This window comes from Carassius auratus, chromosome 15 (assembly GCF_003368295.1).
Source record: "Carassius auratus strain Wakin chromosome 15, ASM336829v1, whole genome shotgun sequence".
Classification (NCBI taxonomy): Eukaryota; Metazoa; Chordata; class Actinopteri; order Cypriniformes; family Cyprinidae; genus Carassius; species Carassius auratus.
The window spans coordinates 11,091,962-11,111,407 of NC_039257.1; the positions used below are offsets into that span (position 1 = coordinate 11,091,962).

General features: G+C 36.2%; 1 protein-coding gene across 1 annotated transcript in view; it reads right to left on the reverse strand.

Annotated features, from left to right (window-relative positions):
* LOC113115083 (glutamate receptor ionotropic, kainate 4-like) overlaps nucleotides 1–19,446 on the reverse strand; it is a 297,646-nt gene that overhangs the window by 103,724 nt on the left and 174,476 nt on the right. The window contains exons 4-5 of the mRNA XM_026282354.1: nucleotides 14,318–14,482; nucleotides 6,182–6,279 (exon numbers count right to left, since the gene is read on the reverse strand). Coding sequence (XP_026138139.1) covers nucleotides 6,182–6,279; nucleotides 14,318–14,482 — 263 coding nt within the window. The remainder of the gene's footprint in view (nucleotides 1–6,181; nucleotides 6,280–14,317; nucleotides 14,483–19,446) is intronic.

Below are 19,446 nucleotides of genomic sequence, written 5' to 3' on the forward strand. Positions count from 1 at the left end.
CAAGGCCCTCTCTTCTGGAAATGTCACGTCCTCCCCCTTCTTGACAGTACCGGAGGGACTTTTTAGCCCTTTGCCACCGACATGTTGCTAAAGTCAATCTGGAACCTTCTTGTGTGTTTCCACAGCTGGTTATGAGTTGGGGTGTCATAATGTCCACACAGAGTAAAGAAGAGCAACTCAAAAAAAGACAAAACTAAAGATAATCAACAATGTTAAATAGTTACATTTCTCAATGCAATTTGTGTATGTTGTTATTTTCCCCAGTTTAAATGCCGATTATATATATAATGTCTAAATGTAATTGCACTGCATAAAAATACCAAACCAAGTGGTGATTAAATGATGCTAGACTTTTTCTAACTAAAACTTTCAGTTATTTTTAACATACAACGAGCAATATACAGTATTTTATGGCATTCATTAACCCTTGTTAATGATAGTTAATAAAAATACAGTCGTGCAATTTTTGTTCATGTTCTTGTTCAAAGATATCACTTTGAAAAAAAAAGTTACAAAATATTATAGAGATTTTTTGGCCCAAAATGAAATTTGTCATAATTCATTCACTACGCTCTACGCTTGTTCCAAGTTTATTTCTTCTGTTGAACACACACACACACACAAATATATTTAGAAAAATGTTGGTAAACAAACAGATGCTGGAAGCCATTGTTTTTTATAGTATTTTTTTTTTGTCCATACTGTGGAAATTAAAACCTACCATCAACTGTTTGGTTACCAATAGTGGCAAAAATATATTCTTTTGTCTGTGTGTGTGTGTATAGAGAGTAGGCATTTCAAGATTTATGAAATACAGTAATATGTGGAATGTATGTAAATATATGTGAAAAGTATAAATATAACATAAATGACCATCTTTTCCCAAACATACTCATGTGTATTCATTTAAAATATATAATTGCATATTTAAATGGCATAACTTCATAACTTCCAAAAACCTAAATTTTAACTGAAATTGTAAATTGGCATACATTTAAATTTTTTATACGAAAATAAACATTATTTGGTTATACTGAAAGTCTACTTAACTGTTAAGTGACCCATGGGCTTGATAATTACGTTGTAACGATCACATCTTATGCGATTTATACACACAAACATCTGCGTAGGAACCACACTTGACATCAATTAAACTAAATAAATTGCCAGAGGCTTAAATCTTGTTCACAACATTCATTTTTGTACATAATTCAAGTACACAGGTTGTGCACAATGACTGGAAAATCAATTTCCCTCTCTACTTCTGTGAAATGATTATATCGATGCACTCTTTTTTTTGCACATATTTTATTTGCTTTCACTATTTTTACTTAACCACTGCATCAAAATCAGCATAAAATAACTGAATCAAATTACTTTGGATATTAAAACATTCATAGAGCCCATAAGACTCAGATTCAAGCGCAGCCACAAGAATAAGAGCCATTTTGATGGAAAGTGGAGTATTTGACAGCAAATCTGGAGTGCTCTGTCAAAGATATCGTCTGTTCACCGTCAGTGCTCATCTGTCCATAGAGCAAAACATTAGCTCTTAACGCTGAGGGATCAGCCACGCTGTAGTTATACATCATTTAAGCCAATGAGGTCTGAAGTGTTAAGAGCCTCGCCACCTTATACGGTCCAGTAAAGTTTTCATAGCTTAATCACCACGACCGACCTCTCACCCCGTTCTGTTGGAATCATCTGCCAGGAACCAAATCCAACCAAAAGTGAGGACAGATTTGGTTGTTTTTCCATTTACATGCATTTACGTCCTCGACAGATGCTTACTGACTCAAGCAACTTGCAATATACTACACAAATCATGTTATGGCAAGTTACTGGCACAAATCACATCACTGGCGCTTCTCCAAAAACACTGCATGAGAAGTATGGGAAGATACAGTATGAGCATGTAGATAGAGAGAAGCAGAGAGAGGGAATGGACGGATGGACGGACGGACAAAAAAACAGCTCTTGCAGAGTGACTGCTGTAAATGAAGACTCCTGCTGGGCTGAAGCTTTGATAGCTAGCAAAATTACAGCATTCAGGATCAAACACAGCATGCTAGGTCCACTTTCATACGCTGGCTAGCCTGGAACAAAGTCTGGCCCAAAATAGCACGCCAAAAAAAGACACCTAGCTACAAATATACAGGGCTTCCAGGTTGATTCTGCTGGCTTTAACTCACACCGGCGCTCTTGTGTCTCCCTGTTGTGGGCCGCTGCTTATACTTCATTATTCATGCTTGATCAAGTGGAGTAATCCTAATTTAATATGTAATCAGTGATAACCTGAGAGACTGAGATGACCGCTCACCATAATTTGATTAAACAATGGTGGCCAAAGTCTGAAAGCACAAGTGAATATGATTCTATTTAGCTAATCATTCTAATTTTAATATAACTTTTGGTCAAACTTTAGCCAAAAAATATTTAACTTTGTCTTTTGGCTTAATTAACTCCTAACTGGCTGTTTGTTAATAGTTAGTAAAATAGTTGTTAAGTTTAGGTATGGGGTAGGATTAAGATATCCTAAATATGGTCATGCAGAATAAGGCATTGGTAAGTGCTTTATAAGTACTAATAGACAGCCAGTATGCTAGTAATATGCATGCTAACAAGCAAATAGTTAATAGTGAGAACTGGTCCCTAAACTGAAGTGTTTTCAAAATGTGTTAGAAATTCTATTAGCAGCTTAACAATCAGATTGAACAGTTAAATTAACACAACGTAAAGTAACATGATGTTTGTTGTTTTAAAATTGGGCAAATAAATGAACATTTTGTTATGCAAGTAATGTAACATGACAGCATGGCATTTGTTCTGAACTGATAAGATTACAAAAATATTAGGTAGCAAAATTTAATTGAATTTGCAAAAAATACAAAACATTCTTTTAAATAATATAATAGTTCTTATAAATTGGAAAAAATACACAAACATTCTGTAAAATAATAATGTTTGATTTAAATGAGTAAAAAAAAACAAATTATTATTTTAAGTAACATAATATTTCTTATAAATTGGCAAAAATAAAAAAAAATTGTTACAACACAATGTTAGTGTTATTTTAGTATTGCTGAGATACTATTATAGATTTTATTAATATTTTGAATCAGCATTTATTTTTATATTTTCCATTTGCAGTTTACTTTTAATGTTAGAAATGTTAGAAATGATACATTTTGCCTTTGCAGCTGAAATAAATTTAAAGCAATGTTTTACCTTTTTTTGTTTTGTTTTAGTTTTAGTTTTAGTTAACTATAATAACCTAGTAATATTTCATTTTGAAAAAAAAATTAATCATTCTTTTAAGGAATGTAACATTTACTTTGAAAAAACAAAAACATTCTTTTATGCATCATCACATACACAACATTCTGGATTTTAATTGGTCTAAATACAATATCTTTGTTTATTTTGAAGTTTAAACATGGCATTACAATTCCAGCCCCACTGTATTTCAAATTCAAGAGATGCAAAAGCAAATGCATGAAACATCTATTTATGAAAATGAACAAAACTGCTACAAAAATAATGAATAAAAATCAGCATCACCGCCGTGACACAGAGTACCCTTAAGGGGCAAAACTATGATTGGAATATCAACACATGAATACAAATTTTCTGTATGAATGTATTCAGAAGAGGTCTCAGGCTCCACAGGAGGTTCTGTCTGTTGTGCTCTTGGATTTCAGGCCTGGCCTTTGTCCCTCATCTAGTTCCATATCTTTGTCCTCTTCTGAACCTGTGTGTCATTCAGGTTCAAAGGCCTCAGCCTTAAGAACGGCCGTGCCGCTCTGTAGTGGCTCCTGAAGCTCTCAAAGGCTTTTGCCTCTCTCATCTGTCACCCTCTGTACTACAAACACACCATTCATATTTATGAGAAATTAGAGGAAAATCTTTTTTCCGCTCACCTTTTTTCTGTCCTACAAGTATATGTTTTTCTCAAGTGACTGACTTGAATAACAATGTAATTCACTAGCTATACATATATTCTACTCTCAACAACAAATCTTTTTTGCCAAAAAGGTTCTTGTACTTGACTTACAAGATGCAAAATCACTTAGACTGTTTTTGACTTTTACAAGAGCTGTCACTTTTTGTAGTATAATATTGCAGTATAAAATAAGTAGTGTGAGAAAGGAAAGTGACGGTATGCTGTGAACGTACATTTATCAGTAATAATGAGAGAAGTCAAAAGCCACACTCCAGACCCTTGCGACAAATTTGTCTTTTCTCTCTAAGCCAGATGGGGAACTCCATCATTGCATTACATGAGTGCAGGAGCATCTTGAGCACCCGTGATAAAACAAACAAACACACAAACAAAAAACGATTAGACGTTCATCTTGTACGCACTTCTATCTTCAGACTGAACTGTCAGTCTCAGAACAGCTGTGTACAGAAATATGATGATATAGACCTCCCACATATTACAAACATGCTTGCAATCTAACCAGCACGAACACACCCACACACACAAGCATGAATACACACACTGAGGGAAATTAATATGTTCTGCATTTGTATGCATACAGAAGGAAATTAAATTTTTACACATAGAAATATATATATATATATATATATATATATTTCTATGTGTACAAATTAAATTTCCTTCTGTATGCATACAAATGCAGAACATATTAATTTCCCTCAGTGAAATTAATATATCAATATATAGTCAATATATATATATATATATATATATATAAATAAACAAATACATATATAACAATTATTTTAAAAGTCTACATGCATTAAAGTACTGATAATTCAACCTTAATCCTCCCTCTGATTTTGGGGGATATGTAGATTAATCTGGGGTTTTCTTGTAGAACTGTGTAAAACAGTTGCAGCAGGTTAAATATTTATTCCATACTTTATCGTACTGTATTAGTCACAGAGTTTCACTCAAATATGAAATTATCCCTTATTATAGAGGCTTCTTGCTAAACTACAAACTCCTTCCTGTTTTGTACTCTCTCTGTCTCACACACACACACTCACACACAGACACACACGCTACTATAAACACAATGACCCCTCCCTCCCTTTAGACCATTAGAGATAGACAAACCATTTTTTTAAATACAATAACAGGAGCACAATGACCTTTACTCATAGACAGAGGACAGAGAACATCTGACCCCCTCATTTCATCATCCCAAAGCAGCTAACAACATCCCCAGCGCTAACCAAACCCTGACCTACTGCAAAGACAAATAACAGCGCCTGAAAAACAAATAAAATGTCAGCATTATAAATATTCATCGAGGTGTATTATATAGCTGATGTAAACGTTTAAACTTTCATTACACAAGGCCTCATCTATGACCTAAGCAGTCATTTATAAGATGTGACTATGAATATTTATGCACGTTGCTCACTTTGGAAGGCAAGTTGCCACTGATTATGAATTATGAAGACATTAAGGAGTGATGCTTAGTCAGTTGAGTACACACAGTAAACTTGTTTCAAGCTGCATTATTCATTACCTGTGTGACAGTAATATATTCTTCTGACTGCTGCTTTGGAAGAAAATCCACATATAATTTTGCACTGACTTGTGACGACATTATGTCAGCTAGAAATCCATTAAAAGACATTAAAGCATTAACATAGCACAACTGGAATTAAGATAGGATGAGCTGGCAGTTGGTTTCAAGCGACTGAATGAAAATATTTCACTTCATCCAGGTCTCTTTTTGTTCTCTGTGCTTGAAAGTTAACTTTACTGTCTGACGGAGCGAGAAACTGCTCCAAACAATTCAGTCTGCATCACGGCGACAATTAATCAATATAAATTCTCTGTTAAACCGCGTTATTTAATTCTTCCCTTAGTAATTTACTTAGTCTGTTTGCTTATGTCTTCATGTTTGCCAGCGGCAGAACAAATGCTTATAGGAAAGTTGACTTCAGAACAGTGGGATTGCTGAGCGTGATGTGTCAATAATCATTTATGTATTTATTAATTACAGCTGTACACTGTAGTCATGGCTTAACGCCTGCCATTTGGTTGTTGTGTTCATCAGCTGTGGTTAGGGATCATTTTTAGAGCGTGTCACTGACCACACGGGTCATTACGGTAATGATATGAATGATTACTTGGTAATATGATCTGGGCTTTGGTATGTTGCGCTCATGACAAAAGAGAGCCAATGCCAGCACTCACCTCTTTCTCTCCGCAGATATTACTGATGATGGAGTTGGATGCTGGGCTGGCAGAGGGACCCAGGACCGCCACAACCCCCTTGGACATGATCTGGCACACTGTCAATAGTTAAAGGAAAGACCAACTGTCATTTATTACAGACAGAGAGCAGAAGGAAAGCAAGATGTAACCCTGCCAAGAGTGCTGCCACCCCATTTTTATTCAAGTATACTGTATCTGCCATGTAAGTCCCAAACAAATGTTATACCCAAACAAAGCAAAAAGTACAGACAATTTTAACATACTCATTCATCTCAATGCCAGTTGCTTGGCTGGCACAGGTGATTTGAAATCTCAATGAAAACAACGTGTCTAATTACTTTGGAGCTGCAAGAAATTGATGATGACACCAATTTAAAGGCAATAATAATAATAGATTCACTGAAACACAATCAGCACCGAAAGAGAAATAATTTTGCTATATCATTTTGCATGTCAAGACGTTTTTTTTTCTTTTCTTTCTTTAATCTTTATAGACTTTGAACAGTTAAATACACACCTGTATGTCATAATGCACCTCTTGTTAACATAGTAATTTAGGTCTTAAGACGTCGCAAACAGCTAAGAAAGAAAACATGTGTAACAGTATATTGGAGCTGGGCAGCTCTTAAAGTGACAGCAGACTAATATTCCTGCTGTCTGTCATTCATGTTAATCAAACATCAAAAGAAAATCTCTCACTGCTATTGACTAAATCACTTCTGTAACTTTAATGAGAAGAAATATGTATTTACACAGAAAATAATAGGCAGTGTTTTTTTTTTCTTCGTGTGTGTGTGATATTGACACTGGTGACAAGAAATATGAAATGACATACAGTACATAAGGAAATCATCTAATATAATGCTATATTTCAAATATTTACATGTTTGCTTGCAAACAGATGTATTCCATTAGAACAAACGCCTACTTTGGAACAACCTTCAATAGAGAAATATGATTTTTGGGTCCAGATGGTGTAGTTACTGAATCTACCAATAGAGGCTAATGGTCCATGCTAATCAGCCAAAACCTGAACCTTTGGTGTCCACTCAATCTGTTCTAAAATTACTAGCAAAACCCAAATAATTCCATTTTATTCAAGAACGAGTTTTAAAGAGCCCACTATTATCACAATCTAGCACAATCTATCAGAGGCTTAGCGCTGTTATTAATCTGCTCTTTTTCAGTCTCTCACATAAAATTACATTTTATTATTAACTGACCTTTGAGTGAAGAGTGTCGTGAAATTATATTTGTGATTAGGAGCAGGAGGAGTAAGAGGTAGATTTGTTTCTCACTCTCTGGCACACGAGCAGGGCATCGGTCTGAACTCTAACAGAGTGTCATTTCACATGGGTTTATAATCCCTGTCTGTTTTAATTATGATGGTGTGGGCATTTTATGAGCCAGATACTGGTGATCTGAGCACTTAAGCAGGGCATGCTGGGAACAAAGGAAAGGGAAACAATGTGATTATAAAGCACCAGTTGATGCACAGTTTTTTTTTTCATAATCTCATAGTAACCAATGCAAATGCGTACACCTGTGGAAGCCTCTTTTACTTCTCTCCCCATAATACATTGCAAGCATATCACCGCACTGCCCTGAATGGCGATGAGCTGCATTTTTAGGATCACTTCACACTGCTACAGTGAATACACAATCATTGATTTCACAGGTCAACTGCTCTCAGTTGGAAATCAAGTGTAGCCTACAGGAGGTGGACACCCTTATGGATTCATGTCAACCTTGCTGTGCACTGTTATTTCTCTTAATACGGCTTTCAGCTTGTTAATGCAATTAATCACAATTAATCTCATGATTTCTTGGCATTAACACTATTTCAGACAGGACCACTTTGGCAAGTTACTTGAGTTTATTGAACTCAGTTTATCTTTGGCGGTATGGTTCCTTATGGGGGTTCTTGCTCCCAAATTAATTGAACATACAAGAGCTACAAGAGGAAACACTAACCCCCCCCGGAACCATCAGCTTGGAAATACATAACAATTAAGACACATAATAATGTCTTTAAAGTTAAAGTGGTAATCGTGTAGATGTGGCAGTGGGACCTCTATCCTGTAGTTTGGTTTAGAGGATGAATGTCTCTCAGTAGTGAGGTCCATGCCAACTGGGACATGAAAGCCTTAGTGATCTGAAACAAAGAGTCGACAACCAGAAGGCGCGCGGTAATATGCTCATGCTTATAATGGGGAGGGAGGGTTGCAAGCCATTTGAGCATACTTACCGAGCAGTAGTGCCACGTATATATGTCCCATGTCTAATAGGAGAATGGTAGTGATCAGAGCTATTTGACAGCTGACCGCATCAGCTGGTCGCAGACTATGCCTCCGTGGCCTGACTGAACTAACTCTGCGCTCAATTAGAAGTATATGATTATTAAAGGGTTACTCCACCCCAAAAGGAAAATTTTAGCAATAATTACTTGCCCCCATGTCATTCCAAACCCGTAAAAGCTTTGTTTGTCTTCGGAACATAATTTTAGATATTTTGGATGAAAACCGGCATTGATGTGTGTAGGCTACAGCCTGCAGCCCTGCAGTCAGTCAGGAAAAATCCTGGCGTCCTGCTGACTGATTTGGCCACTTCTCCATTACTTCGATTTATTTAACATTTATTCAATTTAGTATTAGGCTACTTTATATTAGTGCCTGTCTAGCTTTCAATTGTGACCAGTGGACAAGATTTCTATTTGTACGTGAAGAAAACAAAAATAACGACTTTATTCAACAATTTGTCTCCTCTGTGCCTCTCCGCATCAATGTGCCATTTTGGAGAATATGCACTGAATGAAAGCAGCATACACTCTTCTGTGTCAGCCAAGACATAAGGATATGTTTTCTATGTGTATTTATGCTTTGATATGAATGAAAACAGCGCATCTGTGCAGCCCAGCTGACACAGAAGAGCATACGCAGCTTATGTTCAGTGTATAATCTCCAAAATGGTGCTACAGTGATGCACAGAGGATACAAATTGTTGAATAAAGTCATTATTTTTGTTTTCTTCGTGTACAAAAAGTTTTCTCGTCGCTTCACAACCTTACGGTTAAACCACTAGATGCATTTATATCCTTAGTAATCCGATCGTAATAGGGCTAGAAACACAGTCAGAATAAAATGTCACATGTAAACACCTCAATCAGATTGAATTGGCCAGATCCGACTAAAATTTTGATCGGATTGTAAGGGGTGGTTTATTCCTTTTGTAATCCGAGTGAGAGGACATGATAAACACTTGATCAGATTGAAAACCGAAACTGGAAAGTACTGTGCAGTGATGTAGAAATAGAATAATGAATTATGATGCACGGAAAGAGGTGTTCTTCCAGGCGGATTAAGTGTCATTAATAAGTGTCCTGTCATTATAAAACTCCCCTTTCACTCAGCATCTGTGAAGTGGAAAAGGACCACCACCAGTCCTTGTTTAAGACTCTTATCAACAGATGACTAGTTTTGGGTGCGGGAAGGAGCACTTTTACTACTTTTTTTTTTTTTTGTAACATTAAGCAGTACAACAATACATGTGCTGGTCATCACTCAATAAGGACCCAAAGTAGATAAATAACACGTGGGCTTTTTAAAACAGTATGCCACAGCAGCAGGAAACTCCGTATATTCATGCAGTGTGCACATATCAAAAGAGTAAATCCGATCAGAAGATTGTGACATATAAACATGCATATAAACCTGATCACTTTATTTAGTGTTCATTTAAACACTACGTTCGAATTCGTCAATCAGACTGAATTAATTCTGATGGAAGCAAAAAGTGTCCAATGTAACCTGGACCTTGACAGTGCCATTTACTTGGAAGTATTTACTTCCACATATAAGCCTCCCGGTTTTCATCCAAAATATCCTAAATTGTGACTTTTACGGGTTTGAAATGACATGGTATTAAGTGATTAATGACAATGTTTTATGGTGGAGTATCCCTTTAAAAAAAAGCTTCCAAAAGGGATTTTTGCAGTGATGCCACAAAAGAAAAATTTTGGGTTGCCAAACAATCTTTCAGTGAACAGTTCTTAAAAGAAATGGCTCTTAGTGTGAAGAACATTTTAATAGTCATTTAAAATCTTTTCCAATATAAAGAATCTTTTGTGCACTGGACAGGTTGTTAGAGGTTCTTTGTGGAGGCACAGATGGCAATAAAGTATCTTCATTTTGAAAAGTGTACTGTATTTTTTTGTGCATCCAGTTTTAATGCATTCAGTTTTTCCCTAACTGTTTAAAAGGAAAGAAAATTGAGTCAAATGCAAAAATGTCTGCCACTATCACTCAACTTCAGTGACAATTAAATTCCACAAGCTCCAACTAACTCCTGTTAAAACTCCCACTTGGACGTGATTTATACTTATGGTGGTTTCCAAAACTTATTGGAAATTACATGATCAGCATAATTTTGAGTGAAAAGTTGAACTGAAAATTAAGTAGAGCAGCATAAACTCCACCAGTTTGTTAAAACCCTTTAGTTTCCCAGCATGATTTGATAATGAACATCTTGGCTTCAGTTACAACAAAAGCACCTGAACATCAGTAAAAAAAAAACATTAATTTGATTAGCGACTACAAATTGTGCAGTATCTTAATTTTTTCATTTTATGTCATAACATTTCTTAGCTTTTTTTCCCCATTAATGTACATATATATATATATATATATATATATATATATATATATATATATATATATATATATATATATATATATATATATATATATATATATATACAGTAATGGGGAAAAAAAGGTAAGAAATGTTATGACATAAAATGAAAAAATTAAGATACTAAATATATAATTTTTATTAGGTGCTTATCAAAATAAGTCAGACTGACTTTATCTTTGAACTAAAACTTATTCAATACTATATAGGTTTTTGCAGTGGCTTATACTTCACTGGTAATTAAAGCTGCAGTCAGAAACTTTTGACGCTCTAGCGGTTAATAAACAGAACAGCTTGCATCTTGCAGAAGAACTTTGTAGCCGGAGCTACTTCTCTCTGTTTATGTCTATGGAGAATCACAAAGGTACTGGGTTACTCCGCCGCGGTATCCCCGAAGCAATCTAAAATAGTCCGAATATAAACACTTATTATAGGTGCACCCTAGTGATTCAGGACAAGCTAAAAACACAGTTTGGAAAATGGATTCATGGTGTACTCGCTTTTTATATACATTTTGTACATTTTGAACACAAAAAAAGTTAGTGTTGACAGTGTTGCTGTCTTTCCAGGGCCAGAAAGCTCTTGGATTTCATCAAAAATATCTTTATTTGTGTTCCAAAGATGAATTATTGTCTTATGGGTTTGGAACAATTTGTGGGTGAGTAATAAATGACAGTTTTCATTTTTGGTTTATCTATGCCTTTAAACACAAACAACTGCAAAGTCTGTTCGGATCAGCCTTTGAAAATCACAGAACATTATGAAGTATAAGGAATATGTACGTAAATGTACATATTTCACAACTATAAAAGCTCTTTATCTCAGTGTTTTATTATACAGTCTTTCAAGAATTGTTTATCTGTGCTGCCATCTTGCATGCACAGATCATAAGGCATGTAGTTATTAACCCTAGCATGTACTACGATTCATAAGGGTTAGGTGATTCACAGTTATGACTGATTGGAGTCGAATCTTTTGACATGACCCTCCTGCACGGAAGATCCACAGAAAGACAATGTCGACCATGGATTGTGGCTGGCATAAGGACGTCTTTGTTCACTTCAGATCCCAAACATTAGTATGCAGCAGACCACACGCAAACACACACACAATGTGGGCTGAGGGAAGATGCAGGCTTCAGCGATTTCAGACGCGAGTATGCTAGGGCAGGTAGCGGCGGTGTGACATTTCTCCATTCCTGGGAGTGTCACTGATCCATTTCTAATTCAATTCCTGCATACTGCAAGCTATTACAATACTGGATTAGACCAAACAGGGTTGTGCGGCTAACCGTATAGATAGCAAAAGAAAACTGTTTATATCTATCAGGAGGGGCATTTTAATGGGGCTGCCTCATAAGCCCAGAGAAACCAGGAGAGGCTTTTTATCCTTAACCGCCATGTGTCTCAACAGCTCTGATTGTTTAAATTACAGCTCGTCGTCTCCTGATTTTAGTGCCGCCTACTTTCATTGACAGTAGTCATGTTTAATATCCCTCTGTGAGTGAGCAACTCTATTTTGTTCTCCCCAACGCTATTCGATTCAGGATTCGCAAGGGAAGCATTATTAAATCTATGGCATCAGAGTAAAGAAGGCACACAAAGATTGACTGGCAGCTGTTAAAGTAAACACACTATTCGTTTGAAACCCACTGACTGTCGGTTTAAATTTTAAAGGCAGAGTGCATTTCAAAGTCTGAGCCCACACTGAAAATCTCAGATTCAAAACCAATAAACTTAAAGATTTATGATACTGCAAAATGTAAAACAAAATATTAAGACCCAAAATTAATGCTAACTTTTTCTCTTTAAATTATGCTTATAGTTAAAATAAATGATTTTGCAAAATGTAATTGTTGTGAAATATAAAACTAAATACATTATTTTGTAAAATTTAAAACAAAAATGTACAACAAAATTAAAGAATGTTTCAGATTCTGCACATTTTTTTTTTTTCACAGTCAATTTGTGAAATAAACAAGTTAATGAATAAATCTCTAAAATTCAGATTGATATAGATCCAGTTAAAAACTGAATCTAATTGGAGTTTGTGTTAATAAAATGTAATGTAATTTGTACATGGCGTATTAGCAGGCCTTCAAGAATGGCTTTACAGTAACCAAGGAAACAAATAATTGTTCCAATAAATTCCTGCTTACCTTCTGACTACAAAGACATCAGAATATGACAGCGCACTTGAAAACCTGTTAATTTAATTGCTTTCACATAATGGTCCCTTTCTTTATCACAGGATCTGCTACCAGCCAAGAACATATGGAGAGATGAAACTGACAGACACTCTAATTAAGCATGTATATAAGCCTATTTATACTTGTGTGACTGCACTTCATTACAAAAGTTGGAAAATATTCAAACAAGAACATTTGTATTTCCTTAAGAAGATGTACAAGATATCAGGGACATGCTCATACTTAAATAACAAAGTTCTGCTGTTTAAATAAGTATTCAGTGCATGTATTGCAGAAGGAATGCCCTCATGAGGACACAATTATCTCATAATTTGCCTTTAAATGTGAATCATTATCATACCTTCAACTGCTGAATAAAACCCCACAGTTAAGGGACCATTATTCAGCTTAAGGACAGCTGTGAAATTTTGAATTAAAGAGCTTCGCAAAAAGGTTCTATCTAAAGTATAACAAATGTATGGAATAGGAAGAGGCATCAATTTAGAATCTAGCATACATACAGAATATTATGCACCTTAATCTAAATGGTTAGGGACAGTTCACCCAAAAAGGAAAATTCTCTCATCATTTACTAACCATCATTCTGTTTCAAACCTGTGTGACTTTCTTTCATTAAGATATTCTGAATTAGGGTTGGGTGATGTCTACAAAATTGGCATTGGACAATGACATCGGAGTGGAGGGTGGTGGTTGGGGGAGGTGTCTACTGGTGTTTATTACGTTTCAAATTTGGATATTTATCTGACAAAAACGCATGGATTCGCTAAAGGGGGCCTTTATTCACGCCCCGGAACTGTGTGAGAGATGTTTTATTACAGATGCATGCACTTTATTTAACGTCTTCTGATCTGTTGACAACAAACACCTGCTTACCCCCACTGAAAGGCTTGGAAGAGCAAGGACAATATTTAATATAACTCAGATTGAATTATTCTGAAAGAAGAAAGTCACATACACCCAGGATGCTTCGAGGGTGGGTAGAAGATGGAGGAATTTTCATTCTAGGGTGAACTAACCCTTTAACTTATTGAGAGAAAGCTGGTAGTTCTATGTGACTGTGAGATTGGTAATCGAAACAGGCTCCTCAAATCGAACTGTCGACTATTCGGGGTCACCCCTAATATACCCCATATATATGTATGTATAATGTATAGAAATTATACTGTATTTAAAATGATATACATCTCATAAATGACATAACTCATTTGAATACTCACTAGTTTCCCCTGTCTCGTATTCACTGTCTCGGAGCAGCTCAAAGATGTCCACCTCCAGCTTCCCTGTGGTGGAGCGGTTGCTGGAACGGTTGATGCTGTCTTTCGCCAGAGTGATGGCCAGTCGCTCCCCGCGGCTACACTCCATCGGGTCATCAAGAATGGCAGCTGGGACACAGTTCAAGAAGACAGAAAGAGAGACCCAGAAAGTGAGACAAGATATTTCGAAAACACAGCTGTGACAAGAGATTAAGAAGTCCTCAAGATACTGCAGAAATCATTCAAAACAGTGAAGAATGCAGACACAAGTGCTTCTGGGCCAACTTTGTTTGCATATTAAAGTGCATTCATTCACAGTAGACAAGATTAATGCTGTTCTTTGACAGTTTTCTTGGTAGACTGACACAAGTGCTCCATGTAGTGTTTTGCTGTGAATGACTCTATCACAATGTTGTGTAGTAAATATCCAATATCCTAGCACTATGTTTATATTCACTGGCTGCTTAGTGCTATTAGTGTACATACTGTATGCTCACTTTTGTGAACCCATATCATATTTAATCTGCTTTGAATATGTTTAGTCCATGGTGAGTTGACACAAGGCTTAGCAACAATATATGTCACAGCCAGTATCTGACGCTCAAGGATATTAAAATCTATGTAAAGCAAATAACATTTACATTTACATGAGAAAAGTCTAACGATGTCTGACATCGATTCAATAGCAAAATTCCCACTTTTTGCACAAAACTGCAGATGGCAAGCTTTATGCAAGCCCCTGCCATCACATCAAAACAACCAAAGGTGAACGTCTTTCACTTTTGATGAATGTCAACCTATTTTCAAACTATCATTGTGATATTTCTGTTACCTGTCATGTTGGCATATTGAAATGGTTTATTTTCCACTGTTCTTTAAGCCAACACATAATTAGCTCTCCAGTGACCCTGAATTTGTGGTATGACTCACATGCGTTGCCCTGAAAGTGCTTTATTTACACTGCAGCACTGAAACTGTGCACGATTATAAAGATTTTTTAATGCCAGTTGTCAAACCCTGACAAGAACAGCGTGCTAGAAGAGTTCATGCTTGTGTTCATACATATTGCATTGGAAGTAAGCAAACCCCTTCTAATCTTGGACTGTACAATCATCATACAAAATAAATAAATAAAAATTACATAATGCATAAATGGAGCTGCAGTGATTCAGAACGTTTTAATGATTTAATTCAAACAAGACCGAATCAGCCATGAGAGTCCTCCTATTAAAAAAAGGGCAATATAAATAACAATCCACTTGAGACTGCCATAAATATCGAGATGTTTGTTTAGAGATGGTAAATGGAGATCCGCGGTGTGTTGTAAATGAGATTAAATGTATTCGCTTGAGGCAGAGCAGTGAAGGCAGTTAAGCCACACTTTTATTTTGTGCAATTTTAATGTGCTTTTGGGTAAAAAGCAATTAAATTACTATATACAGGAGTCCAATTTGAGCTAATGTGAAAAAAACATAGATTCTTGCTTCTCAAACAGATTCAAGGATATTTAACAAAAAATGTATTATCAATTAATGTGCTGTCACATTTGGGGCAAAGCCACATTCATTACAGAAGTTTTTTCCATCAGTAATACCTGTCGTAGCGTATGTTCGCAGGAAATGCATTCCTAAAACAAACATTTATTCACTTTAAAACAGTCATCCTCAACCAAAAAAGAAAAAGATTACAGGAAAAGATGGTAATTCTGTCTCCAATGCAAGCTAAATCATCTTCTCACAAACCCTCCTCTCTGTCACAGCCGATAGCAGAAGGCTGTTCCCACAGCATACTGTAAGTGGAGAAAGCTCATACTGGGCAATTCTCCCAGTGTTCACCCCCAAATCTCGCAACAAAGAGCGCCAAATGGAAACACTGGCCCCGCGCTGAGCCCTGAGGTTCTGTTCTTGTCCCCAATCCGCGGTCGCAAATGTAGATGTCAAAGCAAGAAACTGGAATTGCCAGTGCTAAATGGAATCCTAGCGCAGGGTAAAAATATCAGAAGGGGAGATCTGTTGCGGGGCAATGACATTTTAAAGGCATTGCGGTATGAGACTCTGAGCAGTGTGGAGGTCCAGTGCAGACGAGGTTCTATTCAATCTTCCAGTATTGGCTTGGCTGCTGACCCTTTCAGAGGAATCGATGGTGAGCAGCAGCGTGTGCCGGAGCATGAAACGCATTGTGTAATGTGCATGGATACCAGGGCTGACAGTTACAGTATGAGCAGCACCGTCCTTGTCTTAGTGCATATTGATACTATCCAGAAAAGCATGTGCAGCAATGTGTGTGCTTTAAATCAATTTTAAGTCTAAATGTATTTATGAGCGTTTTGGACTTTGAGTAAAGAAAGTCAGGAAATTAAATTCAAGATTAAGGAATTGGATATGTTGCAGGGCAGACCTGTTTTTTCCATACGAGCACCATAACTTCTAAATAATGAAAACTTTTGGGCATTTTGGCCTTTGAAACAAAATAAAAAGGGGCAATCTGATACAGTATGTTGCAGGCCCAATTCAAAATGGTGGAAGCTTTTGGGCTTTCTGGCTGATAAATGAAGCTAGACAAGTAATGGTGATGTTAAAGACTGGATATTTTGATATAATGCAGACAAAGGAAACTTTTAGAGTTCACACTTTATTTTAAGGTCCAATTCTCGCTATTATCAAACCATTAACTCTGACTTCTGCCTCAGTAAAATCCCAATTTGCTGATTATTAACAGTTAGTAAGGTAGTTGTAAAGTTTAGGTATTGGGTAAGATTAGGGATGTAGAATATGATCAAGCAGAACATATGCTTTATATGTACCAATAAACAGCCAATATGTTAATAACAGGCACAACTACTTAATAGTGAGAATTGGTCCCTGTACAAAAGCATCCTGGCTTCTAAAAGATTAAAACTTTGGGTGGTTTGACCGAACGTTAATAGAAAAATTAAGCAAGATATGAAATGGCAATGTTATAAATTGGACAATTGGATATGACACAGACATAATTCAAACCTGCCTCCCCACGAAAGCACATCAAGGCTTTATTTGACAGCTAAGTGAAGCGAGACAGAAAATAACAAGAGGGAAGGTTGAAAAATTGCATGATGCCAGCCAGATTCGAATCTTTGCCCTCATAATAGCACCACAGCTGTTAAATAACATAGCCTTCATTCCTGCACAGCTGAGTAGCTCAACTTTAGACAAATGGGAAAGCTAATGTGTACATAATTCACTCTCTCCAGATATTAAACACCTCCTTAGCATTACCCACTGCCTTATATATTTATATTGTGCATTTGTTTACGTGCACTCTGTTTCTGAAGTTAGATTCTATTGCATATATATTTCTTCGAACTACTTATTAACCTGTGCAGCTCGCAAACCACTATGTATCCTGCAGGCTAAAGAAACAATGAAACAAACCATTTGATCTTACAATACATGGGGGTTTATAGTATGTCCCACAGGCCCATTCAACACTACATTGTCACCATAATAAAGCCACTAAACTCAGAAAATCACCTGGTGCTGCTGCTCCCACTGGGCTGTTGGCTAACAGTAGTCAAAACAGACCAGCCATTGCAGTACTGTGAGAAGAAAGGAACTCATCACTCAAGTGGTGTGTCCAATGTACTAACGCCTATTAAATAAGCACCATCACACACTTAATCAACCAGAGTGACTGAATGCAGCTAAAATGGACAATTGCAACACCTTTAAGCGCACTAACTGCCATTTAATATGCTTTTGCATTTGAACCGTTAGATCCAAATGAGGCTTGAAGAGCGTCAAAGCAGCAGAATCTTGATTGTGACATTTATACAGCCATTATGCTAGACTGATTATCAAAGAACAAACTGCCAACAGTAATGACATTAAAGCACACTCATTAACTTTCCTTCAAACAGCTGAAAGCGCTTTACCAAAACAAAAGAACTTGATGTTGTACATGATGTAGTTACAAAAGGTATTTATTTATTTTACAGTGTAGTAGTTATTTAAATATTGTCTTTCTCGTATAAAGGCAGAACAGAGCACATCATGATCTCAAGGGAGGCCACAATAACTATCGTTTGATCATTTATGTATGCTCCTTTATGATGCATGTTGTAAGCAACAATTTTGAGGCAAATAAAAATAACCCACTGAGGATATTTCAGTATCAAGCCCAGTTTAACTGACTTAACTTCTGTGGGAGTATCTCTTGTTCGGTTTTAAAGAACAAATTGACTATTTTACATTGCTTAACCTGCAACTAGGTATGTGCAAAATACATATTTTCAAAATTGTATAGCAGGTTTTAAAAGTATAGTTCATCTTCTATTGCTGGGCTTGGGGTCTATGCAAGTCAATGGAGACCAGCAACTGAAGGTGAAGTATCCCTTAAACAACAGTCAATTTGTTCTGTTTCAATCAGTCATGTTTCTTCGAAAGCGTATACATATTGTGTTCTTGCATTAAAAAAATAGCTATGCTAGACAGATAAACAATCAATGATAATGTTAAAACTACTAAAATATCCAGTAAATATATATGAGCAATATGAGACTATAGCCAGATTGCTGCTTTTTCTCAAAAATATATGTAATAATATCTAATTATTATATTAATATTTAACTTACATTGGAAAAGTTTCCGTGACCTCTCTAAAAATCTCATGATTTATTCCAGAACATGATGCATGATGGGATACACTAAGCCTTGAATAGCACTCCGGAGTGGAATTTGAGAAAGTGTGGGTTTAGTGTGTGTTAGGGACAATGTGCTTTGGCATTTTGAAGACATGGTACAGTCTTGTGTCAGGGTATATGCAGGAATCTTGAAGTTAATTTTAATACCTTTTCAAGACTTTTTCCAAGACCTTCTCATTATTTTTTAATACCTCACCGCCACTTCAAGCTGTAACCATTTACATCAGTGATACTTTTAACTTAACAGTTTTAGTTTGTGATAAAGACTATAGACCACCCTTATACAAAAAAATCTAATAGGCTGGGATAGTAAATCAAAGCAAAGTTTATTAAAAAAAAATTTTGGTGCGTTGTAGTACACACTGGGAACGCCAGAGCGTACTTTGTGGTTTTGAACTTCCGCCCGCCTGCCCGC